Raw genomic sequence first — 26,334 nt, 5'->3', positions numbered from 1 at the left:
AGATCCATTAGAAGGAAAACTATGCTGCATGACAAATAATTTAATAAAGCAGAAAACATGACACTTTAAAAATTAATTTTAATACATATATATACTCTAATCTATAATAATCACAGCCATCACAGAACAAACCATTGTTGTCCAGAGAGCAATTTGATGTAAACTTCTCAGCATGCACTGATTCACAAGATACAGTGTTACACTGAAGAGACTTTACATCACAGTAGGAGCCCCTTATTTTATAGACAGGAAAATAAAGAAGAACAGTTTCCAATGACTAGACTAAGATAACATGCTCTTGTTCTTTCCAGTAAGATTCAATGCTGTCCATCCACTGTCTTTCAATTGTAAGTAATTTTTACAACCTCTTATCTATTCCACTTCTTTACATATGGTCTGTAATCAGCTTGGAAAATATTCATGCATTCGATTTCAATAGCTTTTTTTTTTTTTTTTTAAATGTACCAAGAACTCTTCTAGGCTCTAAAGAACCAATGAGATAAAAGGTTATTCTACCTTCACAAAGCTCAATGGGCAAAATAGAGAAAAGCAAACAGAAGGGACTTTGCAATCTGGTAAAGGTTCCAAGGCCTGAAAAGGGAATGAAGAGAAGGTAGAATAAGAATAGAAAAGTGTATGTGAAGGCCTTTAAGCAAGGTAGCACAGTAAATCAGAAACAGAAGATAAGAAAAGAGAAAGTGAAGAAAGAGAGTAAGACAAGCACCACAGGGAATGAATGGGGTGATGGGTAAAGAGGCGTTCTGGAGTGTAAGCTGCAGCCACATTATGTAAAAACAAAGGGGTGGTGTTCAAGAACTGAACTTCCACCTCAGAACAGTTTCCTAAGCAGCCATAAGCAGGAGAGATGGCACTAACAGAGTACGCTGGTTAAGTGCAGGGGTTGTAGAACCCGACTGCCTAAACTTAAATTCCAGCTCTGCCAATCAAAAGCTATGTGACCTTAAGACAAATTATTTAAGCCTCTTGTGCCTCTGTTTCTTCATCTGTAAAATGGAAATAATAATATAGCCTATTTTCTAAAATTACAAGGATGAAATGAATTAATACATCAAAACCACTTAAAACAGTGCTTGCCAGACATATTGTCTGAGTAACTGCCTTAACATTGTCAAAGTGCATTTTTAGAAGACAGATTAAAAAGGAAAGTAAGAGAACATAGTAAGTTATATCTGAAGTATATCATTTCCCTCGATTTTACGATATACTTCATGTAGGATTTATAATGATAATTTGCAAGTTTAGTAAGGGAAAAGTACAGAAGCATGTGTTCTGAATATTACAATGAGAATAGATTTTCATTTTCTGTTTGGTACAATCTAAAGAGTGTAAGGAGGTAAATGAAAATCCTTTTCCTAACAGGATTCTTTCTGATCACCAAGACTGATGGAAAGGAAGGGTTAAGCTGAATTGTTTAATGTTTCAATTTCACCCCAAGGGCAAAGTTCACAATGCAGGTAAAACCCTTCAATGTCCTTTTCCCTACAGGAATGACACAGTAGAAACTGCTTGCAACTGTGCACTGAGTGAAAAACACCACAAGTAAAAAGGGAGAAGTACAAATTTAAACTTGTACTCAAACACACAGATCATCCAATCTGCAAAAGCAAATACAAAAAAGGCATTTTTACTAATGCTAAACCCGTCACCCATGACAGAAAGCCAACATGGTCCATAAATGAAATCCTTTATTAACAAGTACAAAATTGCAAATATAAAGATTTAATTTTTCAAGTCATTTTGCCTATTGTGAACAGAAAAAAGTACAATCATTGAAAAAAGTTAACATGTTTTCTTAAAGCTGTAAAACATAAATTATCCTTGTTGTAGGTGATTTCACTTTTAGAGAATTAACTAGCACAGGAAGACAATTAATAGGTCCAATGATCCATATAATATTTTCTAGCTAAGAATTCAATGTTCTGCCAAGGAAAAGTCTGTTAATAGCAGACCAAATACCAAATTCTAAATCCTACATAGCTATTATTTAAATAAATAATAAAAAAAAAGCATTTGATATTTTCCACAAGGTGAGAACTTTAGTCCTGGGTTTGCACTGGGATATACATAAAGAAGTGGGGCAGACGGATGGCCAACAAGATTTTGAACAGTTAACAATACAAAAATTCCCAGTTAATAAATATTATAAAAGATATAAAAATTTTTCTCAATATCTGAGATTAAAATAGAACTAATCTTTCCTCTTGGACAATGAATTCTTAGCTCAGAAAGGTAAATTACTTGAGCAACAAACAAGTAAATTCAGAGTTAAATGAATTAGCATTATTTAAAAAGTTTACATAACAAAAGCTGAAAATACATTAAAAGCTATTAAAATGTGACTTCACAGTAAGATGGAAAAATGTTCAAATTAATTTTTAAAAAAAGATAAAATCTGAAATAAAGACATGACTTTCTATTGCATGGTCATTCCGTCCATAACGACTCAGGGCCCCAAAACCTTGCAATAAAAATATTCATCATCCGAGCATAGCCTCTAAGGGAAAAAACTGGGCTGGGAAGACATCACTGAGAACCTATAAATTACATAATGAAGATGGCAAATAAAGAGTGTCGACTATATTTTTAATTTGTGCTATATATGGTTAATTCTTGGATATCATGCCTTATAAGATTCAAAATTTCCTCCCTATATTCAAGAAGTTTTTTAATTCAATTGGCTTTGCAGTGATAATATTCCATTCTTTCTTTTTTTTTTATTTAATATCTGGTCTTCCGTTAACAGTTACCTAAATATATTACTGAGCTGTTGACTCTCCCCACTTTCTGGGCTACAAAAAGGTTCTCAGCTATATTTACATTTTATAAAACACTACTGAAAAGACAGTTCTTAAGCACTGCCTCCACTATTAGGGTCATGTGGTCTGGGCATCACTCATTACAATCTAATTCCAGAACCTTAAAATTTTCTAATCTGGCTCCCCCAGTCCTCTTCTAACAAGTTTTTCTCTCTCCTAAAGACATCTAAAATAACTCAAGGTTGGATTTTGTCTTTATTTTTTTTTTTTTTTCCCTCTCTCTCCCCCAGAACTATATTACAAAAATTTTACTCCTATAGTTTGGTTTACCTCTAACTGAAATAATTCATACTAAAATTCATATAGCAGCAGAAAAGTTGTAAAGTTCAACGAAAATACAGAAATGCACTACATAATGCCATTTTGGTCAACAAATGACCACATATATAACACTGGTCCTGTGAGACTATACTGCCTAATGATGTCACAGCCATCTTAGTTTATGTAGGACAGGATGCTCACACAACAATGAAATCACTTAACAAGGCCATTTCTCAGAATGTATCCCCATTGTTAGGTAAAAGAAGACCATGTACCAAATACTGAGTAAAATCTGCATATGTGTGAGGATATGGTCCTTTTATCAAACATGCTTTCAGCAGAACTACTGCTTCCTTATATATTTGGTGTAACAAAAATCAAAAAATATTTTAGCTACAGAGCCCTGAAATATGTGAAAACAGAAACAATATTGTTTTAGCATTCAGTATACAAAAAGACTACCACAGCATCTGATTAAAAAATACATAAAGAGGGGCTGGGGATGTGGCTCAAGCGGTAGCGCGCTCGCCTGGCATGCGTGCGGCCCGGGTTCGATCCTCAGCACCACATACAAACAAAGATGTTGTGTCTGCCGAGAACTAAAAAATAAACATTTAAAAAAAAAAAAAAAAAAAAAAAAATACATAAAGAAAGATTTCAAGTTTTAAGGGTTTGTGATGTCAACATTATACATGTGGGAAATAAAACAGGGATGGTATTTCCTTACAGACCCTGTCTCATTGCCGTGTTCAGTGCTAACCACCAGTACAATAATCTTCTTGGGCATCCTCCTGAAAAATCATAGCCTCAGATAAAACTGCAAAACAGGCAGTTTGTTTTTATAGTCCCACAGGAATTATGTAAGCATAAACTTAGTGGGATAAATAAAAGTCCATCTTCTCTTTAATGCCTGATTCCTCTATTAGTTAATTGGTATTTCAGAGTAATACCACTAATAACAAAATTGGAGAGATCTCTAAAAATCATATAATATGTAAGTTATCAAAATAGATAATGTTGTACCACCTCAGGGTACAAGCTTATTTCTGCAAGATACTCTATTCATGATCTGGAAGAAAAAAGACTGGAAGCATTCTGATTACTTTTAAAAAACTAAGAGTATAATTTTGATATCAAAATCTAAATGCAAAACATGAAAAATCTCAAACTATTCTAACTTATAATTATGCGAAACTCCTAGTGAACTGACATAAATATTTGTTTGAAGAAGCTGTGTGCCATGGTACATGCATACAGTCCCAGCTACTGAGAAGGCTGAGGCAGGAGAAGAGTTGAGCCTAAGAGTTTGAAGCCAGGCTCGGCAACTAGGAATCTGAAGCTAGTCTCAGCAACATAATGAGGACAGGTCTCAAAAAAGGGAAAAGAGAAAAAAAAAAAAAAAAAAAAAAGAATAGTTATGATGATAAGAATAAGAATAACAACAATATACCACACCAAGTTTATCTTAAGAATTCAAGAATGGTTCAACATTAAATATATGAGATGGGGTATCATGTATTTGTGACATCACTACACAAAAAGTACAGGATCATTTCATGTAATATGAAAGTCATTTAATAAAATACAGACTTATTAAAATAATGGTAAACAACTAGAAGGAAGCTTCCACAGGACAATAAAAAACATCAATATTTATAATATCAATGTCAAATTGATTGTAAACCTACAGTCAGAATTTATAAAGGACAAAGCAAACAAGCTATCGCCATTATTTTACAATAATTCTTCTATATGCTTGGACAATTGTAGTAAGAAATGAAAATTAATAAATCATAATGATATTCTTAATATAAGGTATTGGCTGGATAGTAAAGAAGGGGACTAAAATCAATAGTTTTCCTATATATCAGGAGTAAGTTATATTTATTAATAAAGCATTAAATTAACTAGGTCATCAAAAGAACCAAATACCTAAAATAACCTCAAAAAATAGTTATGTGTATCTGTATACACACACACACACACACATACACAAAAGATTAAAAACTTTGTAAGATATATGAAACAGAAGACTTAAAACATACCAGGGTCTTGAATGAAAAAGTAACCTTAATAATCCACTGCAATCTATATTCCTACTCAATTTCAACCAAAATCCTAGAAAAATATTTTTTAAACTTGAGAGCACTGGCAAATTGGAGAGGGGGATAAAATGGCCTTAAAAGTTGTAATACTACAAGAATTGCCTTGGGCAGTCACAATCCCCAAAAGATAACATACCATAATGCCAGAAGGGCAAGAGAGGAAGAATTCTCCCTGGGAACACATGATATTTATTCAAACAAGCACCAGGAACCATATCCTTTACTATAAAAAAAAGAGTATTACTTATAGAAACTTGGTTTTCAACATACTTGTCACACTTACAGTAAAGCTGGTAGCAAAAGGAGGCAATTTCTCTCTTATCTGACTTTTTATCAAAAGAGGAAAAAGTATACCACATTTCCATTTGTTCAAACACTTAATGATTCTCTCCACATATAATTGTATGTATAGACTATATTAGGCATTTGGCTGAGCCTGGAAGGGCAAACATGATCCCTGATCCATAAAACATGCAATCTAAAAAGAAGATAATATAAAGTAAACACACCAGCACTTAAACTGTGTGACCAGGGAGAACCACTATAGACAAACATGAGGAATCAGGAAAAGCAACCAAAAGGAAGTGCTGAGATGAAACTCAAAAGAATGAGAAATTGATTACCAAAATGAATACTCCAGAGGAAAAACTAAAAGCGTATGTAAAGGCTTTTTTTGTTTGTTCGTTTTTCCACAATAGCCTGGCACATTTTAAGGAAATAAAAATTCAGAAAGGCTAGTGAAAAAAAATTCTTATAGGAAAGGGGGACAAGAGGTTCAGTGGTAAGACAGACAAGGTTGAAGAGGTAAGTAGTGCCAGACCACACAGGGTCTTAAAAATCATACTTTGGAGTTTAAAGTTTATTTTAAAAACATTATGAGGGAGGAAGTGAAGAGTTTTAAGCAAATACTTAATCTGACAGAACTTGTATTTTTTGAAAATACTCAGGCAGCAGAATGGGTAATAAATTAAAGAAAAACAATCTGAAAAGGAGGAGGCCAGCAGGACACTGGTAAGACCAATTAGGTGAACAAGAACTATCAAACAAAAAGCAAAAAACCACAGGGACAGTATTTCAGAATGATAATCAATAGTCTACAAAATATATAACAATGTTCAGAAACAGAGACCATACTATTATGCCTAAGAACTACATTAACAACTGCATCTGACTTTTGACTGAGACCTTTTTATCCAGTATCAATCCTATCCTCTTTTGTTAAATAAACCCCTCTTCCCAACTGTATCACATGTAAGTATTTAATTAAAAATTAAATACATTTTAAAGTACAGTTTCTCAGTAGCGATAGCTAATTTTCAAGTGTTCTATATCTACAGATGGCTACTGGCTACTGAATGCCCAGCATTGATATAAACATTTCCATCACCAAAGAAAGGACTACTGGACAGTGCTGGGCTATACATAAACCTAAGTCTGTCACTTCTTTAGGTAAGCATATTTAAAACAAGTGCCTGTCCTCTCTGAGAAGACACCTGTGAAGGCAGGCTCATTCACTGTCTCATACCCACTCCTTGTATATTAATAAGTCCTCACACTACAATGAAGAATCATGGTGTACAAACCACAAAGACAGGCACTGTGTTTTGGCTCATTAATCCTCACTATGCTTTGAAGAAATAGAAAAGCAGCAGGCATCATCCATGTTTTATAGGTGAGGACACCAAGGCATAGAAATTAACCTGCCTGAGGCTATAAAGTCAATAATGGAGTCACAAATAAAAGCTAGATTCCCTAACACCCTGACCAGTGCTCCATTCATTATAGTAGTCACGGCTGATTTAAGAACCCCAGGATGGAAACTATTCAGTTTCACCTGACTCAAGAAACCATTTGCTTTATCAAATGGCTTGCTACACCCTCAGGGGGGTCAAATCTGTTAGGTCCTTATATAGACACAGATATCTCTATTAGATTCATGTGTACACACACACACACACACACACACAGAGAAAAAGTAAATATATATATATATATATATATATATATATATATATGTAATATATATATATATTTATATAATCTAATATAAAGTAAAAAAAAAAAAATATATATATATATATCCCTTGAGTATGCCCCAACCCCCAACTATCTTATGACTTGTGAAAAGAAATAAAGGAGATTAGACACACTTACTGAAATTAACAGCACTAAGGTACGGTACATTCTTGCATTATTATTTTGTTTTTCAATTATGTTAAATTGTTACCTATAAAATATTACAACTTAGAAGCTTTATATTTTCCAATTCTTATTTTCCTCTGTAAACTGGGTAAACCTGACTTTTGTGTGCTCTTTCAAAACCTATAGAAGCAACTGGGGCACAGAGAGGCAATTCTGACATTTTCATTTCAACTACCTAATTAACTGAAAAGAGTAAAATAATATATAGGGAGACATGAGCCAAGTTACAGATTAAAGATATAAAATCTACATACGGCATTTGCTTGTGATACTCTTGACAATAGCAATTTTAAAATGCAGCCGCCAGCATTCACTAATGTGCCTCTGTGCCCTGACACTGCAAAACAATTTACTCAGAGCCTCATTTGAATAATGTGAAAAATCTAGGAAATAATTCTACTGCACTTGCCTAATATCTGAAATCTTATATATTTTAACTGTTGTTATACTAAATATACAGAAAAAGGCATGAAGAAATGAAATATTTAAACTAATTCTAATGAATCTGAGAGCACAAAAAAATAATTAAGTCTATAAATTTTTATAAATAAGCATGAATCAATCTACAGAATATAAACACTAAGAGAATTTGCTCATAAAATAAAGTTTCCAAAATGGAAACTATTGGCAACTGTTTCTGAAAAAATATAGCAAATCTCCAGTATGTAAAGTCTCATCAAGAAAAAGAGCACACATGCTGATTTGAAATATGGAACCTAATGGTCACATCTAACTCTACTTTTAGAAAAAAGAGGAAAACATCAACTTGGGTAGAACAGTCTTTGCTTCATCATGTACCTTGATTTGGGAATACAAGTCAATTTAAAAACAATTTTTAAGAGGACTACTTACACCACATTCCGGGAGGCTCCACAGGACAATAACAACCTGACTATATCCACGTGCCCATTCCTGGCTGCATCATGAAGTGGCGAGTCATTCTGGTAGCCAGTGGTGTTCACCAATGCCTTATGCTGGAGCAGCAATTCCACTACCTTCAGGTGCCCATGGTTGCAGGCTTCGTGCTAATTTAGTTAAAAACAACAACAACAACAAAAGTGGGGGCAGGGGGAAGGATGAGGAAAAGTAAAGGATAATATAATACCACCATACTTAGAGAAATAAATGGAAACCTCAGTCAGTAAACTTATCCTTACCTAAATACTCATACAGACTATAGGGTTGATGGAAGAGTAAAAGTCACTGTGAATAAATCATCTTTGTGGTGAGATACGTGGTAATCAAAAATCACGGAAAAGAAGAGCCATGGGTAAAGCACTCTTCTTTGTTGTTGTTGTTGTTTTAAAGATAATGCAGCTTTAAACCAACTATAGCTCCTCAATTGTTCCACAATACTTTTAGAGCACTAAGGAAAAAAGACCTGGTATTTAACAACCAGAGCATGTATAAAATCTGAAATTCTCTAAGGCTGAAGAAAATGCACTGTATCAGGTCAATACTAAATGGCAGACCAGCACACAGACATGTGCACACAGCAGAGTGAATGGCCTAAGAGTTATTTAAAAGACAAGTTCTCTGCTAAAGTTAGAGGTTGCTGGATGGATGGTGTCAGTGATAACAGAACTAACACAGTAGGCTTTCAAAACAGCTTACTAAATAAATAACAGAACTGCTAACAATGGAATATTCAAAGATATATTACATGCAAATCTTTCTTTATGTCTAATGAGCTGCCAACAATTTCACTAGATTGTATTCTCATAAATCTCTGGTATATTGTGCTTTTTTTAGCATGTATCAATTAATAGGCAACACTACATTCAACATGTCTAAGTCTGTAACTAGGAGAAAGGAACTCAAACTAGGCATCAGATCCTTGAAATTACCCACTGACCTTTACTACCATTTGCCTTAGTGGCATTAAAAATAAATAAATAACTTTTCTTTGAAAAGTTTAGCCAGCCTTTGGATTCTAAACAATAAAGTGACTGTGATCCAGACTAAACCCTCCCAGTTTAAGAATTTGCTAAGGAAAAGTCATTATATATACCTTTCAACCTTTTCTGCATCTAGCCTAATGACAGCCTACTAATTTCTGTGCTTAACTTCTTGTTTAAAGGATAAAGAAAAACCCTCATTTGCTGACACTCTATGCTTTCATTCAAATATCATGCTTTTGTCTTAATGTAATGAATGCATATAGCAATTGTTTCCAAGTATTTTTACCATTCTTTTTCCAAAGCATTCTTCACATTGCTTTTATAGTAATAACAAGTAAAGACTTAAGACAGTTAATTAGGTTCCAGTGACATGCTATGCTATAGAACGAATCCTGATGTTCATTAACTCTATACATTAGTTAAATTCAGCAATGTAGTATAACTGGATTCCTAAATTTAAAGGTAGTTAAAAGGCAGCCAATTTCTTGTCTGTCAAAACTGAAAAGTTAAGATGGAAAATAATTATTTTTTATACTTAATGAAAACATAAATTCTTCAGTTTAAAATGAGTATAGAGATGGCAGAGGCTGATATATGGACATCATAAAACTATAAACTTTAAGAACTATGAACATAAAGAGAAGAAGAATAAAAAAAAGTAGATACCCGGCACCAGAAACAAACAAAACAAAATAGAAAACTACCAATGGTGTCCATCCAGCATGGTCTTTAACATTGGGATCACTTCCGTTTTGCAAGAGGTATTCAACAGAAGGAACATCACCCTAGTAGAACAATGAAAAAGAAAAACATATTAAAAAATATCAAAACCTGGGGGTGTAGTTCAATGGTACAGTGACTGCCAAGTATTCAGGAGACCCTGGGTTCAATTCCCCAGTATTGCTGGGAGGGGAAAAAGGTATCAAGAACATAAGGAAGATATTTAGGGTTTTGGGCTTTTTGTTTTTTTAAAGATTCCATTTTCTTCAAGAAAAAGTTAAGCTTAAATCTTTTCTCTACTATCTATTGCTCAAGAACTAAGAAATATTAGGCTATGCATGTATGAATAGTACCAATATATTGCATTATACTGTCTATCCTTGAATATGGAGTACAAAATTTTTATTAGCAACCCATATTCAAAATTCATCTCAAGATACTATATAAATAATCCTGGCCAAAGACCATCTGATCATGATGAAGTTTTTAAAGTTGTCATTTCATTTGTGCAAAAATCCTTTTTGCGCATACATGAAAATGATATCTGAGTATTATTTAAAACAAACACTATTTATAGCCAAGAAAGGTACTGAGTGAAGCCAATGTTAAACTGCCAAAATCTGTTACTTTATTGGCACTTACTTTATTTATCCTAACACATTAATTTAGTTTATATTCACCTTATTTGCTTAGAGATATTTCATGGCAGAAGCAGTAGCTATTTAAAATGGCAGAAAAGGGATCAGAAGAACATATTCAAAACAACATATGAAATAAACATTCGATGTTTATTCCAGAGTTCAAGATTTAAAATCATCACCCATTATCAATTAACTGAATTACAGAAAATAAATTTTGACAAATCTATGATATTCCTTACAAAATCTTTCGTACTACACAAAAGGTTTTCAATCCTTATTTCAACACTCTGGAAGTATATGCAATTATTTTATAACATTAGCTCACAGATATATTGGAGAGAAAAGGAAAAAAAGATATAAATAAGAAAAACATTTTTGTAATCAAAGCCTGTTTTTGAAAAAGATGAATAAAATCAAGAATAGGTGAATTAAATTAAGGCACAAGACAAGGAAAACAAATTAAAGGCAGACAATACTAATTCTATCTTTAAGTTATTAAGGTACTTTTCATTGTTAAATGATATTAAAATTAAATCCCTTTCCAATTTTGAACTATCTGTGTCTTATGTATCCTGATCTAACTAAATCCGAATATAGATGAATGGAATTAAGAAGCCGTCTTTTGAAAAAAGTAAATGACATAGCTTGGAAACTATGTTGCCAGCCTCCAATGAACGTGAACCCTGGTAAATAAATTAAGACTGAAAGAATTAATCTCAGGGAATATCTCATCTCACTCTTCTTTCTTTCTTTCTTTATTTTGTGATGAGGGGAAGGACTGAAAATTGAACCCAAGCCCTCACACATGCTGGGCACACATTCCACCACTCAGCTAAACTAGGCCAAATTTCTACTGTTCCTTTTCCCCAAACTAAGACCTTAATATAATATGCAAAGATATCTGACATCTTCCTTTCTCTCTTTTCTTTCTTCCTCCCTCTCCCTCCCTTTCTTTCTTTCAGTATTGGTCAATTCTTAAAGCCTTCTTAAAAAATCTCTAGTTGGGGGCTGAGAATGTAGCTCAGTGTAGAGCACTTGGCTAGCATGTACAAGATCCTGGGTTCAATCCCTAGTACTACCAGAAACATCTAACTATAAAATAAAAGTTATTGCCTCTTTTTAAAACAATGTCAGGCTTTAGGAAGAAGAATGGCATTTATGCAGTGAGATGAAGATAAAATTCTCTTGAAATTACACCATTTCAGGTCACAGCAAATATAACTAAATCTGTTCGTTTAGGATTAACAGGAGAGGTATAGTTTAACTAAATTCACACACCACACACACACACACACACACACAAAGAAATCACTGAATTTATTTTGAAGAAGGCTAAATAAATAAGCTACATATGACAGAAAAAACATATACAATGTTGTGAATTATTTTGTGAAACACTTCTTTAATGGAGATGAAATCTCCTACCCCCAATACTTTTTAAATTTATGTGTGTGTGTGTGTGTATTTTTTTTTCTTTTGTGCACCAGGGATTGAACCCAGGGGTGCTCAACCACTGAGACACATCCCCATCCTCCATTATTTTCTATTTTGACACAGGGTCTCACTAAGCTGCGTAACGCCTGGAACCTGCTATCCAACTGCCTTAGCCTATTGAGTTGCTGGGATAACAGACAACCATGCCCAGCTTAATTTATATTTTTTAAACTGAGACATAAAACATAAAAATTATACTCATTTATGGGGAATGATGCTTTGGTATATGTATACATTATATAATGTTTAAATTTAGATAGACATATCTATCTCCCTATCATTTCTTTATGGTGAAAATTTTAAAAAAATTTTTCCTTACCTTTTTGAAATATATAACACTTATTATCATCTTCTATACTCATCCCATTATGCAACAACACACCAGAACTTCTTACTCTTATCTAACTATATTTAGCCAATACCCTTGAAATGAAAGTTTTCTTGTATTGGGTTGATGTGTACAAGTCACTAATCCCCTAAATATAATTAACATTTGATTTTTAAGAATTTTTTGCTTTTTAAAAAATTATTTCTATTTTCATATTTTGGCTACTTCTCAAGTACAGAACCTTTAGAAGGTAGCTTAAGGTTTTAAAATAAATTCACACGCATCATGTTTTTATTGTCTTAAATTAAAACAAAATAACGTTAAAGGTTTAACCGACCTAAAAATAAGCATTATATACGTTCCAAACAGATTATCCTAGTTACAAAACCCCCCCACATTTTCCCCAAATCCCTTAGGTTGCAAATTCTGTTCTTCCAGTATAACATGTATTTAGCAACTTTTGTTCTACACCCAAGTCAGTTCCAAATGAAATCAGGAATATCTACAAAGAAATAAATTTGAATCATTTTAAGCAATCCCCTGAACACCGAAGAGATAAACAGCCAGAACCATACACATTCGTTACCTTCAACATGAAAGTATTCACAAAAATACACATGCACACACAAACCCTCCTCAAAAGTTACCTTGCTTTAATTCTACATGGTAATAACAAAAAGTATAACCTAAAGAAGTCCAGAAAATATAAACACAAGTGCAGAATGGAAGTAAATATGGAACATTAAAATAGAATAGAAACAGAGTGACATTCTGGAGAATACAGAAATCTCTTTTAAGTCACTATTTTTCTTTCATGTCACCTCTTCATATTATTAAAGGTGTCTTCTATTAATATTTCACCCCTTGAAATGTACAACTGATTAACAAACTCCTTACTTCTTATACCCAATCTGCTTTCTCCTCTCTAGTACTTAAAAGTTTGTCATATTTTCATCTTTCTACTTTATGTAAATGTATAGTCATGCACATAAATAAAATTATGATAATTAGATAGGGTCCAATGTAACTGGATAGGCTTGAACTGATATGAAGTTTCCAGGAAATAAATTAACTTCTACTTCACATTTCTTTAAATTACTTTCTTCTCTAGAAGAATATTTTGAGTAAGAAGCACTCACTCTTATTCCTCATAACTTAGAAGAATAATTGAGGTTTCCTTAAACCACAGCTAAAAAGGGGGTGGGTGGGAAATCATCCAAGCAAAGAATTTACAAAGGCTTATAAGAAATTTAAAACAGATTTGGTATTTTCAAGTAATACTTTAAAGGCTGAGAATGTGTCCACTGAATTTTTATATGCTAACTTTTCAATGAAAGGAAAAATTCTTCAAATATTCTCACATATTGCAGATACGTGCATATTTTAGCAATATAAATTAACTTTCCAAAAATACAAACAAAATTATTTTCCATGTTACAAAGGTAACTCTTCTAAAATATCACTAATAAAGATCTTCATAAAATCAGTAGAGAACATTACAATAAAAATTACTTACCCAGCATAGTTAAACATTTCCACAAAAAGAAACTGGACAGGTAGCTAAAACTTCTCCTTTTAGCAATGAGATGTTGTTTTAAAAATAAAAAAGCCATCTAGGATAGCACTATAAAATGTTAAACACTTCTCTAGCTTCTTAGAATTTACTTAATAATTTCATAAATGATTCTGACTACCTACTCAATATTACAATAAATCACTACTATTATAAAAGCAGACTTGCACATGAATGGTGGGAGACTCACTGGAAGACGTGAATGCTGACTCCAAGGTGTTCCACAAATTAAAATCGTGAACATATCATAAATGCCAGTTTACTTTCATGTCCTTTACTTTCTCATGAAGCTAGTATGCAGGACATATAAAAAAGATGTGACTTATTAGTATAGTGAGTTTCAAAGTCAAACCCTGAAGGAGACACCTCCCTAGGGATTTGCTCAGCTCTACTAAGCAGATCTCCACCAGCTTTGTTATAGTTTAAGCAGACCATGCCTTTAAGTTGCCTTCAAAATATAATCTATTATGTCTGGTTCACAAATACATCATGGCATGCCAGCTTTGAGCCATTCTATCTCACTTGTTCAGTGCTGTGGCATGATTTACAAGTAACTATGGCCATGTTAAGAATCTGTGCCAGAGAACCTGGGATGACAGCGATGTTGACTCCAGTACTTACAAATTCCCACGCACTACTGTCATCACATAATAGAAAATGGAAAATTTTCTTTATATTCTTAGTATTTTATGTTTTACTAAATCAAAAGAATGAACAATATGAGTGTTAATCAATCTCTCATTATGTTTTCAACAGCATTTTAGGTATAAGTGACAGATATTCAAATAGGAACATGGGTTATAATGATATAAAAAGAGGGTTATAGAATTATGGGGTGGGCAGAGAAGCCAAGTTTTGACTCTCTGATTACTCTAGTTGTCATGCAAATATAATAGGAAAGCAGTGCAAGAAATTAGGGAGCTAACTCTGTGGTGTTGTTCCCCAAAATGACTTCATGCTAAATCTCAATACCTGTAAATATATTAGCTTACATAGAAAAGTAACACTGCAATGTGACCTTGAGAAGGGAGATTCATCTGTGCTAGTGGCCCCAATCTAATCAGTCTTTTAAAAGCACAGAACCTTTCCTGGCTACATCAGAAAAAGCATGTAAGGACTCAGCCTGTTATTGCTGGATCTGAAGACAGAGGAAGAATACCACCAACTGAGGAATTTGACAGACTCTAGAACCTGGGAACAGCCTTCAGTTGAAAGCCAGAAACCAAGAACTCTGCAGTTCCTGCCAACTACCCAAATAAGTAAGGGACAGATCATTCACTAAAGCCTCTGGTAACACAACTGACAGACTCATTTTAATCTGATGAGACTGATACCAAATTTCTGACTCAAAGAACTGTAAAAAAATTAATTTGCACTGTTTTAAGTCACTAAAGCTTGTTATACAGAAAGCTAACACAAGTGATCAGAGAAAAAAGACAAAGGGTAATGCCAAACATGATGCCTAGAGATAAGTTTGGTACAAGATATTAAAGAATGTTAATGTTAATAAGATTCCCAAGTTCAGAGATCATTCTACAAAGTCCTAATTGCAGCAGAGGAACCTAAACAACTCAACATAATAGTACACCTACTACATTCTGTGCCCTCTCAATACACATACCAAGTATGCACAGGCAACCACACCTCCTGAACCCAAGAGAACTACATATAACTATGAAAACTGCAAGTCTACCAATATGCTTTAGGGAAAAACAAGCACCAAGAAAAACCTTAGCTTTTGACAACACAAAACCTGCTACTTTCCTTCATTTCCTTTGGCTGCCTTAAGAGTCACCAAATCTAAATTCATTATGCAGTAGCAACTCTTTCCTTTTTCCCTGCTCCCTGTTCCATTTTATGGTAGCTTTAACTTTAAAGCCCCTTCAAATCCTTTTCTGAAGTAGGTGGGTAAAAAACATAACTGAGATAGCAGAATTACAATATTTGGTTTTCTAGTACACCCAGATTGGTCACTCTCGGCTACAAATGAGACAATCAGGATAAGAATAAGATGAAAATATTTTTCTACAAGAATAAATATAATGACAAATCCATTGTTTTTCCCAAGCATATGTCTCACTGAAGATCAAACTTAGGTGGGGGATATGCATTCTGTTTACAGTAATGAAAAAAACAAAACAACAAAAAAAAAACTATTGTTAATTCATGATTTTAAAACAATAGAAATGAACAGACTTTATGTACTGTATCAGAGCCTTCCAACTTATAAGAAAAACAGCATTTAATAATTTAAGTTCAAAAGAACAAAATGGGTAAATCTAATTCTAGTAAGATTCTAAGTAAGTTGACAAAACTCACACGAATCAATCATGAACATATCAACAAAGAAAGTTCACAAAGACAGGATCATACCACTATTTTTTCCCTATCTTAATATTCTATTGTAGCTTTTTTCCACGCCTGGACCAAAAGAACACAAACTGTGGCTTGTGGGCCAATCTGACTTTGAGTATAATGTTTAATTGGTTTATATATTATTGTCCATGGCTGCTTTTGCTCTAGAATGGAAGAGTTGATCAGTCATGACATAGACCACATGGCATACAAAGCTGTAAATATTTACTCTACCTCCTTAAGAAAGGGTTTATTAAAATGGGTGCAGTGGAACACACCAGTAATCTCAGCTATTCAGAAACTTTTCAAATTTAAGGCCAGCCTGGGCAACTTAGTAAGACTCTGTCTCAAAATAAAAAATGGCTGACAATGTAGCTCAGTTGTGAACAACCCTGGGCTCAATCCCCAGTCTCTCTCTCTCTCTCTCTCTCTCTCTCTCTCTCTCTCTCTCTCTCTCTCTCTCTCTCACACACACACACACACACACACACACACAAAGGAAAAAAAATGAGGGGGGTGAGGTACCAAAACCTAGCCTAGCCTAGACCCTAGGCTCAGAATACCCTCATTAATAAAGAAAAATTATTTTTAGAATCAGAAGAAAAATTCTCTACTAACCTAAGTGGATGTTTGCCTGGTGGTTTGAAAATTTCCAAAATGCAAAACACAAACTAAAGTAGGTTACATTCATATCTATTGGTAAGAAAAATGAACAAAAAAATACTATTACAGTAACTACTTATGTCTATGAAGCACTGATAACACTGTAACATTAAGATTATAATAGATCATGTGCATAGATATAATATGCATACATATGAAAACAATACCCCCCCCAAAATCCTGATTTTATAAGTCATGCCTCGCAAAAATAAAACCTAAACATAGTAAATGTCAAAAATCTTGAGTTGTCTAAAGAATGAGATCCCTAACATGGTGATTTGCAGGTCCCCTTCACCCAGCCCCTGAAGGGCAACAGTAACAGAGTAGTCTACATTAATATAAAAGTAAAGGGGAAGAAAAACAATTAAGAAATGCTCATTTTGTGCTTTTCCCTTTCTCCACACAAAAATACAGGAACTGCTGGGCATACTCAATGTCCACAGCTTGTTTTTCCCAGATGTTTTATGTTGCCCACCAGCTTCATGTTTAGGAACCTCCAAAGGATTCCGTCTACACCACCCACAGTTCTCTATCCATCTAACGATTTCATGAATTTTCCACGTGAAGTTACTGAAAGAACATAAGAGCTCTTCTAATTTAGGACTAAGCTCCACACATTATTTTTCCTATCACTTACTTGCAACAAATCAGAGCAGTCTATAAGACTACTGAGCTTACTATCCCCTTTTATGGGCAGTACTGTGTCAACACAAGTGCACCTTATTCTCAGAAAGCTGTCCAGGTTCCAAAGAATAGCACTGCCATCCCAGGTACTGAGGCAATAATTAGAAAATTAATTTGATGAATGGCTAGTAAAAGAAATGGCTGACTGTGAGGCACAGGTAGCTCCTTTGTGGCAAACTTCCGAAGTTTGTTTTTGTTCTATTTTCTGATACTAGGACTTTAACCCCAAGGTGCTTTACCACTGAGCCACATCCCCAGTACATATTATTTTTTGAGAAAAAGTTTTGTTAAATTGCCCAGGCTAGCCTGGATCCTCCCGCCTCAGCCTCTCAAGTCACTGGGATTAAGTATACATCACCATGCCCACCTATAGAGTCATTTGTGATAGTCAAATGCCCAGGGTCACTTGAAAAATATACATCTTTCAATGTTCCAGATTTTGGCAGGGCCCACAAGGAGCATCAGAGACAGAAGCTTGTCCCCTCTCACACAGCCTCCAGCCCTTTTGCTAGGTAAAAACATCTTGCTAGCAATAACTTAGCTATTGTCTATATTCATAAAGCTTGGGAGGAATGGTTAAACAAGATGATGAAAACAGAACCAGACAACAGCAAAAGTACTTGGCAAAGCAGAAGCTGCAATATTTGAATACTAGTTTTCTCCTATAATATAAGATCATACTTCCCAGACCCAAGGATCAGTCCCTGTCAACTTCACTTCCCCAGTTCTGAAGAAGTATGGTATCTGCAGTAATATCCTAGTAAACTTAGGATGTTTTTCACAAACCCCAAAGAAATTGCCTTAAGGGTGGTCTTTGCTATAGTTTGGGTCTTTGATGTCCCCCAAAGGTCCATGTGTTAGAGGCTTGGTCCCCAGTGTGATAGTATTGGAAGGTGATGAAAACTTTGAGTAATGGGGCCTAGTGAGCAATCAATCTTTAGGTGACTAGGGGTATGCTCTCAGAGGGGACAGTGAGACCACAGCACCTTCCTCTTCCTCTTTCACTTCCCAGCCATGAGGTGAAAAGCTCTGTTCCACCACACATTCCCACCATGCTATAATACTACAGGCCCAAAGCACTGGGGCTGGTCCTGAACTGAAACCTCCAAAACTGAAAGCCAAAACAAACCTCTCTTTGTAAGATGATTACAGCAGGTATTTGTTATAGAAACAGAAAAAACTGGCTTACACAATTTCACTCCAAGATTGCACTTCAGAGTAACCATCCTACCTTGATAGAAGCAATATGAAGCAAAGTTTCTCCTCTATGGTTTCTTTTCCCAACCATAAAGCTACCAGGCAATAGCTTCATCGCAGAGGGACTCAACATCATCCGTCTGTAACTTGAACTATTCAGTGTAGATGGTGGTGTACATGGTGAAAGGCTAATGGACTCATCTGATGTATTACTGTTTTTCCTCTTCGTCATGTCATCCCCTTTAAGTTTGCTGGGAGGTGGGGAGGAACAGTCAAGCAATGGGATGTTTTCTGAGAGAACTGTTTGCTTAACGAAATCTCCACTGGTGCTTGGAATGCTGCTTTTACATCTCTTAGACATCGAGCCAGACAACCTGCGACAACACCCACGTTTGCCAGGGAGACAGGAGACCAAAGCTGCCGTAGTTGTAAGATCACTGTCAGTGACCTCTTTCTCCTCAGGAGTCACCTCATTCTTCCCCTCAAGGTCTGGAGACTCTATATGCTCAGCCAATGGTAAAAAGACCTCAGTTAAGCTTCCAAAGCTTTCAGATTCTGTTCCAGAGCCACTTGCTAGTAAGTCTATTTCACCATTTATCTGTGGACTAGTGATAACTGATGGTGAGCTACAGAAGGATACGACCCTTTCCTTAAATTCCTCTTTGGAGTCAAGTTCACCAGCTTCTTTTTCCACTTCTAAATTCCATTCTTGGTTGATTTCAGCTAAAGTTTTCTTTTTTTGCTTCTTTGCAGATGTTGTAGAAGCCTTTTTAGCCCTCTTAGGAACAACTACAGGAGGACTTGAAGAAACAAATTCATACATTGAGGCTTGCTGAGTACTATCATCTTTTACTTTTTGAGGCTGGGTCTGCACTGAAACTTTACTCACAACATATCTGACCTTCTTGCTTCGAGGACTAAACCACATCTTTATTGAATTCTTCTTGTTTTCCGAATCATTGAATATATTTGTTCTAGATGTATCATCTTTCAAATCTGATAGAAAAAAGAAAAAGATCTGTTATAGAGACTAACCTTTCCCATCTTGAGCTAACAAAGAATTTTGTTTATAGTTCTTCTAAGGTACATACATTTGTGTTTGTGTACCTCTTTCTCACTCCTAGACTATGGACTCTTTGCAAGAAGGCAGACGCTCATTCAACAAGCATTTGCTAAATCCTTCTTTGTGGTAGACACCATAGTAGAAACTAGAGGAAAAGCGAGAACTCAACATGGAACTGAAGGGAGACAGAAAAATAAGTGAAATATATAGTATGACAGAGGGTGACAAAAGATATGGAGGGAAATACACTCATAAAATAGAGAAAGAAACAACTGGGTGTGGAAGTGAACACCTGTAATCCCAGAGATGTGGAAGACAGGGGCAAGAGGATCACAGGTTCAAGACCAGCCTCAGCAACTTACCAAGACCCTGTCTCAAATTAATACTTAAAGAAAGGAAGAAAGGGAGGGAAAGAGGGAGGTGGGGGAGGAAAAGGAAAGAAAAGAAAACGAAAGCAAAGAAGAAAAGGACAGATGTAGGATTTAATAAGCAGAAAATAATTAGTGTTTAATTTTTAAAAAATTGCAAATCAATCAATATAATTTACTATATCAACAAACTAAAGGAAGATCATGTGACGTTCTCCATAGATACAGAAATAAAAATTTGATAAAATTCAACATAATTCCTTCTTTTTCTTTTGAAGACTTGGTACCAAAAAAAAGCTAAAACTAGACTAACACATGAACTAGTCGTTCCACCTTTGGGTATATACCCACGGGATATCAAATCAGTACAACAAAGAAATGACTATTCACAATAGTTAAGACATAGATTCACCCAAGAAGTGTCTACCCACAGACGAATGGATAAAGAAAGTACAGTATACATACACAATGGAATATCATTCAGTTGTTTGTTTTTTTTTAAAAAAAGAGAGATATGGTTATTTGTAGAAATATGAATGGAACTAGAGAATATTATGTTAAGTGAAATAAGCCAGGTATTAAAAAAAATATGTGTTCTCTTTCACATGAATAACTTTTAAAAAGTTGATTTTATTGAAGTAGAGAGTATAAGAGTGTCACTACGAATTAGTAAGGGTAGAGGTGTAGAGATAGAAAATTGGATAAGGGTATCAAGATACTATTAGGAGGAATATGATCTAATATTCTACAGCACAGTAGGGTGACTACAGCTGACATAAATTTGTGATATATTTCATGAAGAACTAGAAGGGACTGAAAAATTCCTAAAACAAAGAAATGATACAAGTTAAAGAAAATGTACATACAAATTATCCTGATTGGAAAATTATACATTGTATACATATATTGAGTTATCACACAGTTCCACCAAAATATGTACAATTTTAACAAGTAAAATAATTTTGAATGAAAAAAAAGGAGTAAACCTTAATGTAAACTATAGACTAGTTGAGAATAATGAGTCAACATAGGTTCATCAATTACAGCAACAACACTACTCTAGTGGATGTTGATAATAAGGGAGACTCTGCATGAATGGGGGCAAAGGGGATATAAGAATTCTGCACCTTCTTCTTAGTTTTGCCGTAAACTAACTCTGCTCTACAAAAATAAAGTGTTTAAAAAAATTTTAATAAAAAAGACTCAGCAAATTAGTAATAGAACTTCTTCAACTGCTTCTACAGCATAAAATATATCCTTTCTTTGCATTGGGTTGGAATGAGATCCACAATGCCTCGTAGATTGAAAAAAACCCATTCATTCATTCATTAAATATTTTGAGCATCTACTATATGCCAGACATTATTCTAGGCACTAGGGATATGGTAGAGAAGAGAGGAAATTTTTCCTTCATACACTTTATGGTTCTAATAGAGAATGAAAAGACATAGAAATCTATGTAAAATGACAGGGTTAAAATCTGTAAGTTTAGAGTATTAGGGATAAGTCTCAAAAAATGTGATAAATTTACTGAATAAATTTGTGCCTAAAAGAGTATAGTAAAAGTTTTTCCTATCCAACAAATTGTACAAACCACCCACTTTTCTGATTCTGACAGCCAACTTCCTTTTTGTCTTACTTTGTTTTTGCCTTTGATACAATTAATTTTCTTTAAAAAAAAAAAAATCTCTTGGGGCTGGAGTATAGCTCAGTGGTGGAATGTTTGCCTAGCAAGCACAAGGTGCTGTGTTCAATGAACAGTATCACAAAAACAAACAAACAAACAAAACCCCTCGAATTTCTTTTTTCCTTGAAGTCACTCTTCCTGCCCCTCCCATCCATATTCACATACATAAAATCAACCCAGGTCAGGCAGCACAGTGGTGAATACAAGGATAATGCCCAGTATATATTGATGAATAAATTATTTGATATCCTCTTCAAAATTGAAAAGTATTTATATAAGAGACATTAGAATTAATTTAAAGGCTGCAGTTGCAACTCAGTGGTAAAGCATATATTTTTAGCAGCATTTGGGATATGCTTTATGTGTCCTATTAAGAATTTTAAAAGGAAATTACTTGACATGTTTTCCTCCTCAGATGTCATTTCTCATTCAAGCCAAGAATTTTGTAAACAAACAAACAAACAAAAAAGAAACTCCTACATTACAGAACCAAAAAGAAAAAAAATTAATAGAACGGAGTTCTAAACATTAGATTCTTTAAGAAAAATGCAAACAGCCACACTTGGTGCACCTCATTCTAAAGGACTAATAGCAGCCACTCTGTGTGGAATGTGCTAAGTAAAATTTTCAAATGGGCTTATTCTTAAGAACTTTCGTTACTTTAAAGACTCAAAATAATTTTAATTTAAAATTTTTTTTTTGAGAATAACTCTTTTCAATGTTCTCATTATTATGGTTTAGATATAAGAGGTATCCACCCAAAGCTCAATGCAAATGTACAACCAGGCAAGGTGGCTCATGCCTGTAATCCCAGAAGGGATTGCAAATTCAAGTCCAGACTCAGCAATTTAGCAAGGCCCTAAGCAATTTAGGGAGGCTTTATCTCAAAAATGAAACAAAACAAAACACCTCAGCAGTTAAGTGCCCCTGGGTTCAATCCCAGTACCAAAAAATAAAAAATTTAAAATTAAATGGGGGGGGGGGGAGTATGGGTGTGTGTGTGTGTATGTGTGTGTGTGAGTTCAGAGGTAAAATGATTGGTTAGGAGAGCCTTAAGCTAATTAGTGCATTAACCTACTGATAGGACTAACTGGGTGATGACTGTAGGTAAGTTGTATGTGGCTGAAAGTGTTGCCATGGGATTTATAGTTTGTCCCTGGTAAGCAGAATTCTCTCTGATTCCTGATTGTCATGTCCTGAGCTGCTCTCCTCCTCCATACCCTTCCCTTTCATGGTGTTCTGCCTCACCTCAAGCCCAGAGCAGTGCAGCTGCTGTATGAACTGAGACTTCTGAAACTGTGAGTACCAAATAAACTTTTCCTCTAAAATTGTTGTTGTTAGGTCTTTTGGTCACAGTTGCAAAAAACAAACAAAACACAAGTATAAACATTCATGTCTAGAAATACTACAAAGTATATTATCATTATCATATATTTTTATTTCCTTCCAGTCACTCTTTATTTGAGAACCCCATGGTTTTATTGTTTACCAATTTAAAATTATTAATACACCAGCTAGGCACAGTGACACATGCCTGTAATCCCAGCAAAGTGGGAGACTGAGAAAACAGGAACACTAGTTCAAGATCAACCTCAGCAACTTAGCAAGGCCCTAAGCAACTTAGTAAAAAAAAACCTGTATCAAAATAAAAAATAAAAAGGGCTGTAGATGTGGCTCAGTGGTAAAGTGCCTCTGGGTTCAATGCACAATACCATGAAAAAAAAAAATTATTACCATATCAGAAGATTGTTTCAATTTATATAAAATTCAAAGTCACTTCTTTTGTCTTATGTCTTTTACCTCATAATCCATGAGTACAAAAGTTCCATCTTTATACAGACTTACCAAGTAAAAGGTAAGAAGAAATGAAAAATATTTGATTTTGAGAAATAGATAATTACTCTTTAACTCAGCAGAAATTTCAAACCTGATCCCTACCTAACCGGAAGGGGGAAAAAAAAAACAAGTATACTCCCAAACAGTGACTACTTCCTTCTGGTGAAAAGGAAGCATTTCACTGAAGACAGAAAACCAATAACTCACCTAGATGCAGAAGTATGTATCTAAATAAGGAAAGACCCTCCTAACCTTTCTATCAGGTTACTGATTGATTGATTGCAGTATTAGGAATTGACCCCAGTGGTACTTTACCACTGAGCTGCATGCCTATATATATATATATATATATATATATATATATATATATATATATATATATATGTATGTATATCTTTGAGACAGGGTTTTAAGTTGCACAGGGCTGGCCTTGAACTTGCAATCCTCCTGAGTGGCTTCGATTACAGTATGTACCACAGTGCCAGCTCAAATATTTTTTTTTATATCATAGTTGAACATCATATGGTCCACAAAGTGTTACTAAGACAGGATCTTGGAACTAAAACAATCAGAATGAAGCATCCGTTCACAATGTGATTTTACATCTAAATTCAACAAGGTCTTTTCTTTGCACTACTAAGTGGATTTGAAAACCAAGCCATTTCTGATATAATCTCAAGACTAGAGGAAAGGTCAAAAGGAAATGTTACCAGGACTACTTTTAAAGACAGACTCAGGATTACAAAGATTTAAAGGTTAACCTTCAGGTAATCTGTAAAAGCCTGTATTTGGTCTTTTAAAATTTGTTTCTTTAAACACAGATGTTAACATTTTCAATAAAAATAAGTCAAATCCCAAAGTCCTCAAGGTTTATAATCTTACAAAATGCAGAATTGAGTTTTTAAAAGAAAATTAAGGTTTACGAGTGTACTAACACACTCAACTGACTAAAAACACTAAATCTAAAAAGGAAACACATTTCATTATCAGATATACATATTTCGTAACTTATAAAGAAATGTATGACAAGAGTATCTATTTCTGCAATGTATACAAACACAATAATTTTATTGATCATTTTGTAATAATAACTTTGCTCAAAAGATTTTAATTACCTAATTTGGTATAACTAAGCAAGGGCCACAGCTGATTGGTGACTTTTACACAGCATTATCTAAGATAAAACTGTAAAAAGCAACTACAATACTACCACCAGAATATAAATCATACAATTAACAGCTATAACTGTTTTTATGGGCGAAGGATTCTAAGCATGATAAATTATCATATTAATTTCATAAAGAAAAATATTGGTCCTTTTTCTACACAGCAAATTTCTTAATGATGACATTTAAAAGAATTCTATTCTCTGAATTTAAATATTTCAGAGCACACCTCAAAATATACAGGAACAGAGATGCACATGTTACTAAGGAGCTGCTTGGCCAAGTTTTTTCTTAAAATTTAATAAAACTATAGAAAAGAGAAGCAATTAGAAAAATGTGACTTACTATCATTAATCCACATCAAAGGATTATAATGATGTACATTGTGTGCCTTTCAAATTATTCTCTATTATAAGTTTCACAACAAAAGTTGAGAAATCTCTTTGACTAACTAGTCCCTTATTAAAAAAATCAAAGGAAAGTACTTTCCTTATCATCTGTATAACATTAACACCTTCACTGAAGAATGATTATTTTATAAGAAGTATTTAGTGTTATTAAAAAACAACAGCAACACAGCTATTCAGGCCCTCATCTTCATCTATCACAAAAAGTTACTGCACATATGAAACATTATATAATCACTCCAGAAAGACTGGCATCTCTCTCTAAATTGGAAAACTGTGAACCCATGAAAGCTTGATCAAAGCATTTTTTTTAATGTTACCAACACCAACATGTTTCATAAAACTCAACCAGCACCTGCAAGGTCTAATTTAATATGATGAGGCTCAAGGGAAAATAAAAACTTTAAAATTTTACTCTATTAGTACAAAGCAGATTATGTTATAAAGAATAAGGTAAAATTATCCCTAAATGGCCATCAGAAAAATATGAAAGACAACCTCTTCTCTTTAATGTACACTGAACCAAGAAAAATCTGTTGGAAGCTGATTTAAGCAAGTATTACTATAAATCAGGCTTCTTTATCTTCAATATACCATACACTATGTCCATGATTTGACAAGTTCTTCCTAATTACCCACCTTAATTACAGTAATTATATATTTTATAGTAAATGCAAGTAACAAGGTTCATTTGGATGATAAATTGTGAACTACATGGTTTTTAAAAAGACAGAGAAAAAGTGAGAAATGTTTAACCATTCCACTTAATTCATCATCTTCAGCACGGGATTTAACAGAATTATACAATTTTGGAGCTAGACCTTAAGAGTCACTTAATCTAACACC

The 26,334-nt window shown here is 34.2% G+C and overlaps 1 protein-coding gene across 1 annotated transcript in view; it reads right to left on the bottom strand.

Annotated features, from left to right (window-relative positions):
* Nucleotides 1–26,334, bottom strand: part of Bard1 (BRCA1 associated RING domain 1) — a 74,397-nt gene that overhangs the window by 28,726 nt on the left and 19,337 nt on the right. Inside the window, exons 4-6 of the mRNA XM_046462931.2 lie at nt 18,996–19,957; nt 10,011–10,091; nt 8,258–8,430 (exon numbers count right to left, since the gene is read on the bottom strand). Coding sequence (XP_046318887.1) covers nt 8,258–8,430; nt 10,011–10,091; nt 18,996–19,957 — 1,216 coding nt within the window. The remainder of the gene's footprint in view (nt 1–8,257; nt 8,431–10,010; nt 10,092–18,995; nt 19,958–26,334) is intronic.

The sequence above is a fragment of the Marmota monax genome, unplaced genomic scaffold, assembly GCF_021218885.2.
Source record: "Marmota monax isolate L192 unplaced genomic scaffold, Marmota_monax_Labrador192_F-V1.1 WCK01_AAM20220418_F8-fsc00136, whole genome shotgun sequence".
In the NCBI taxonomy this organism is placed as follows: domain Eukaryota; kingdom Metazoa; phylum Chordata; class Mammalia; order Rodentia; family Sciuridae; genus Marmota; species Marmota monax.
This window is presented reverse-complemented; position numbering and strand designations above follow the sequence as displayed.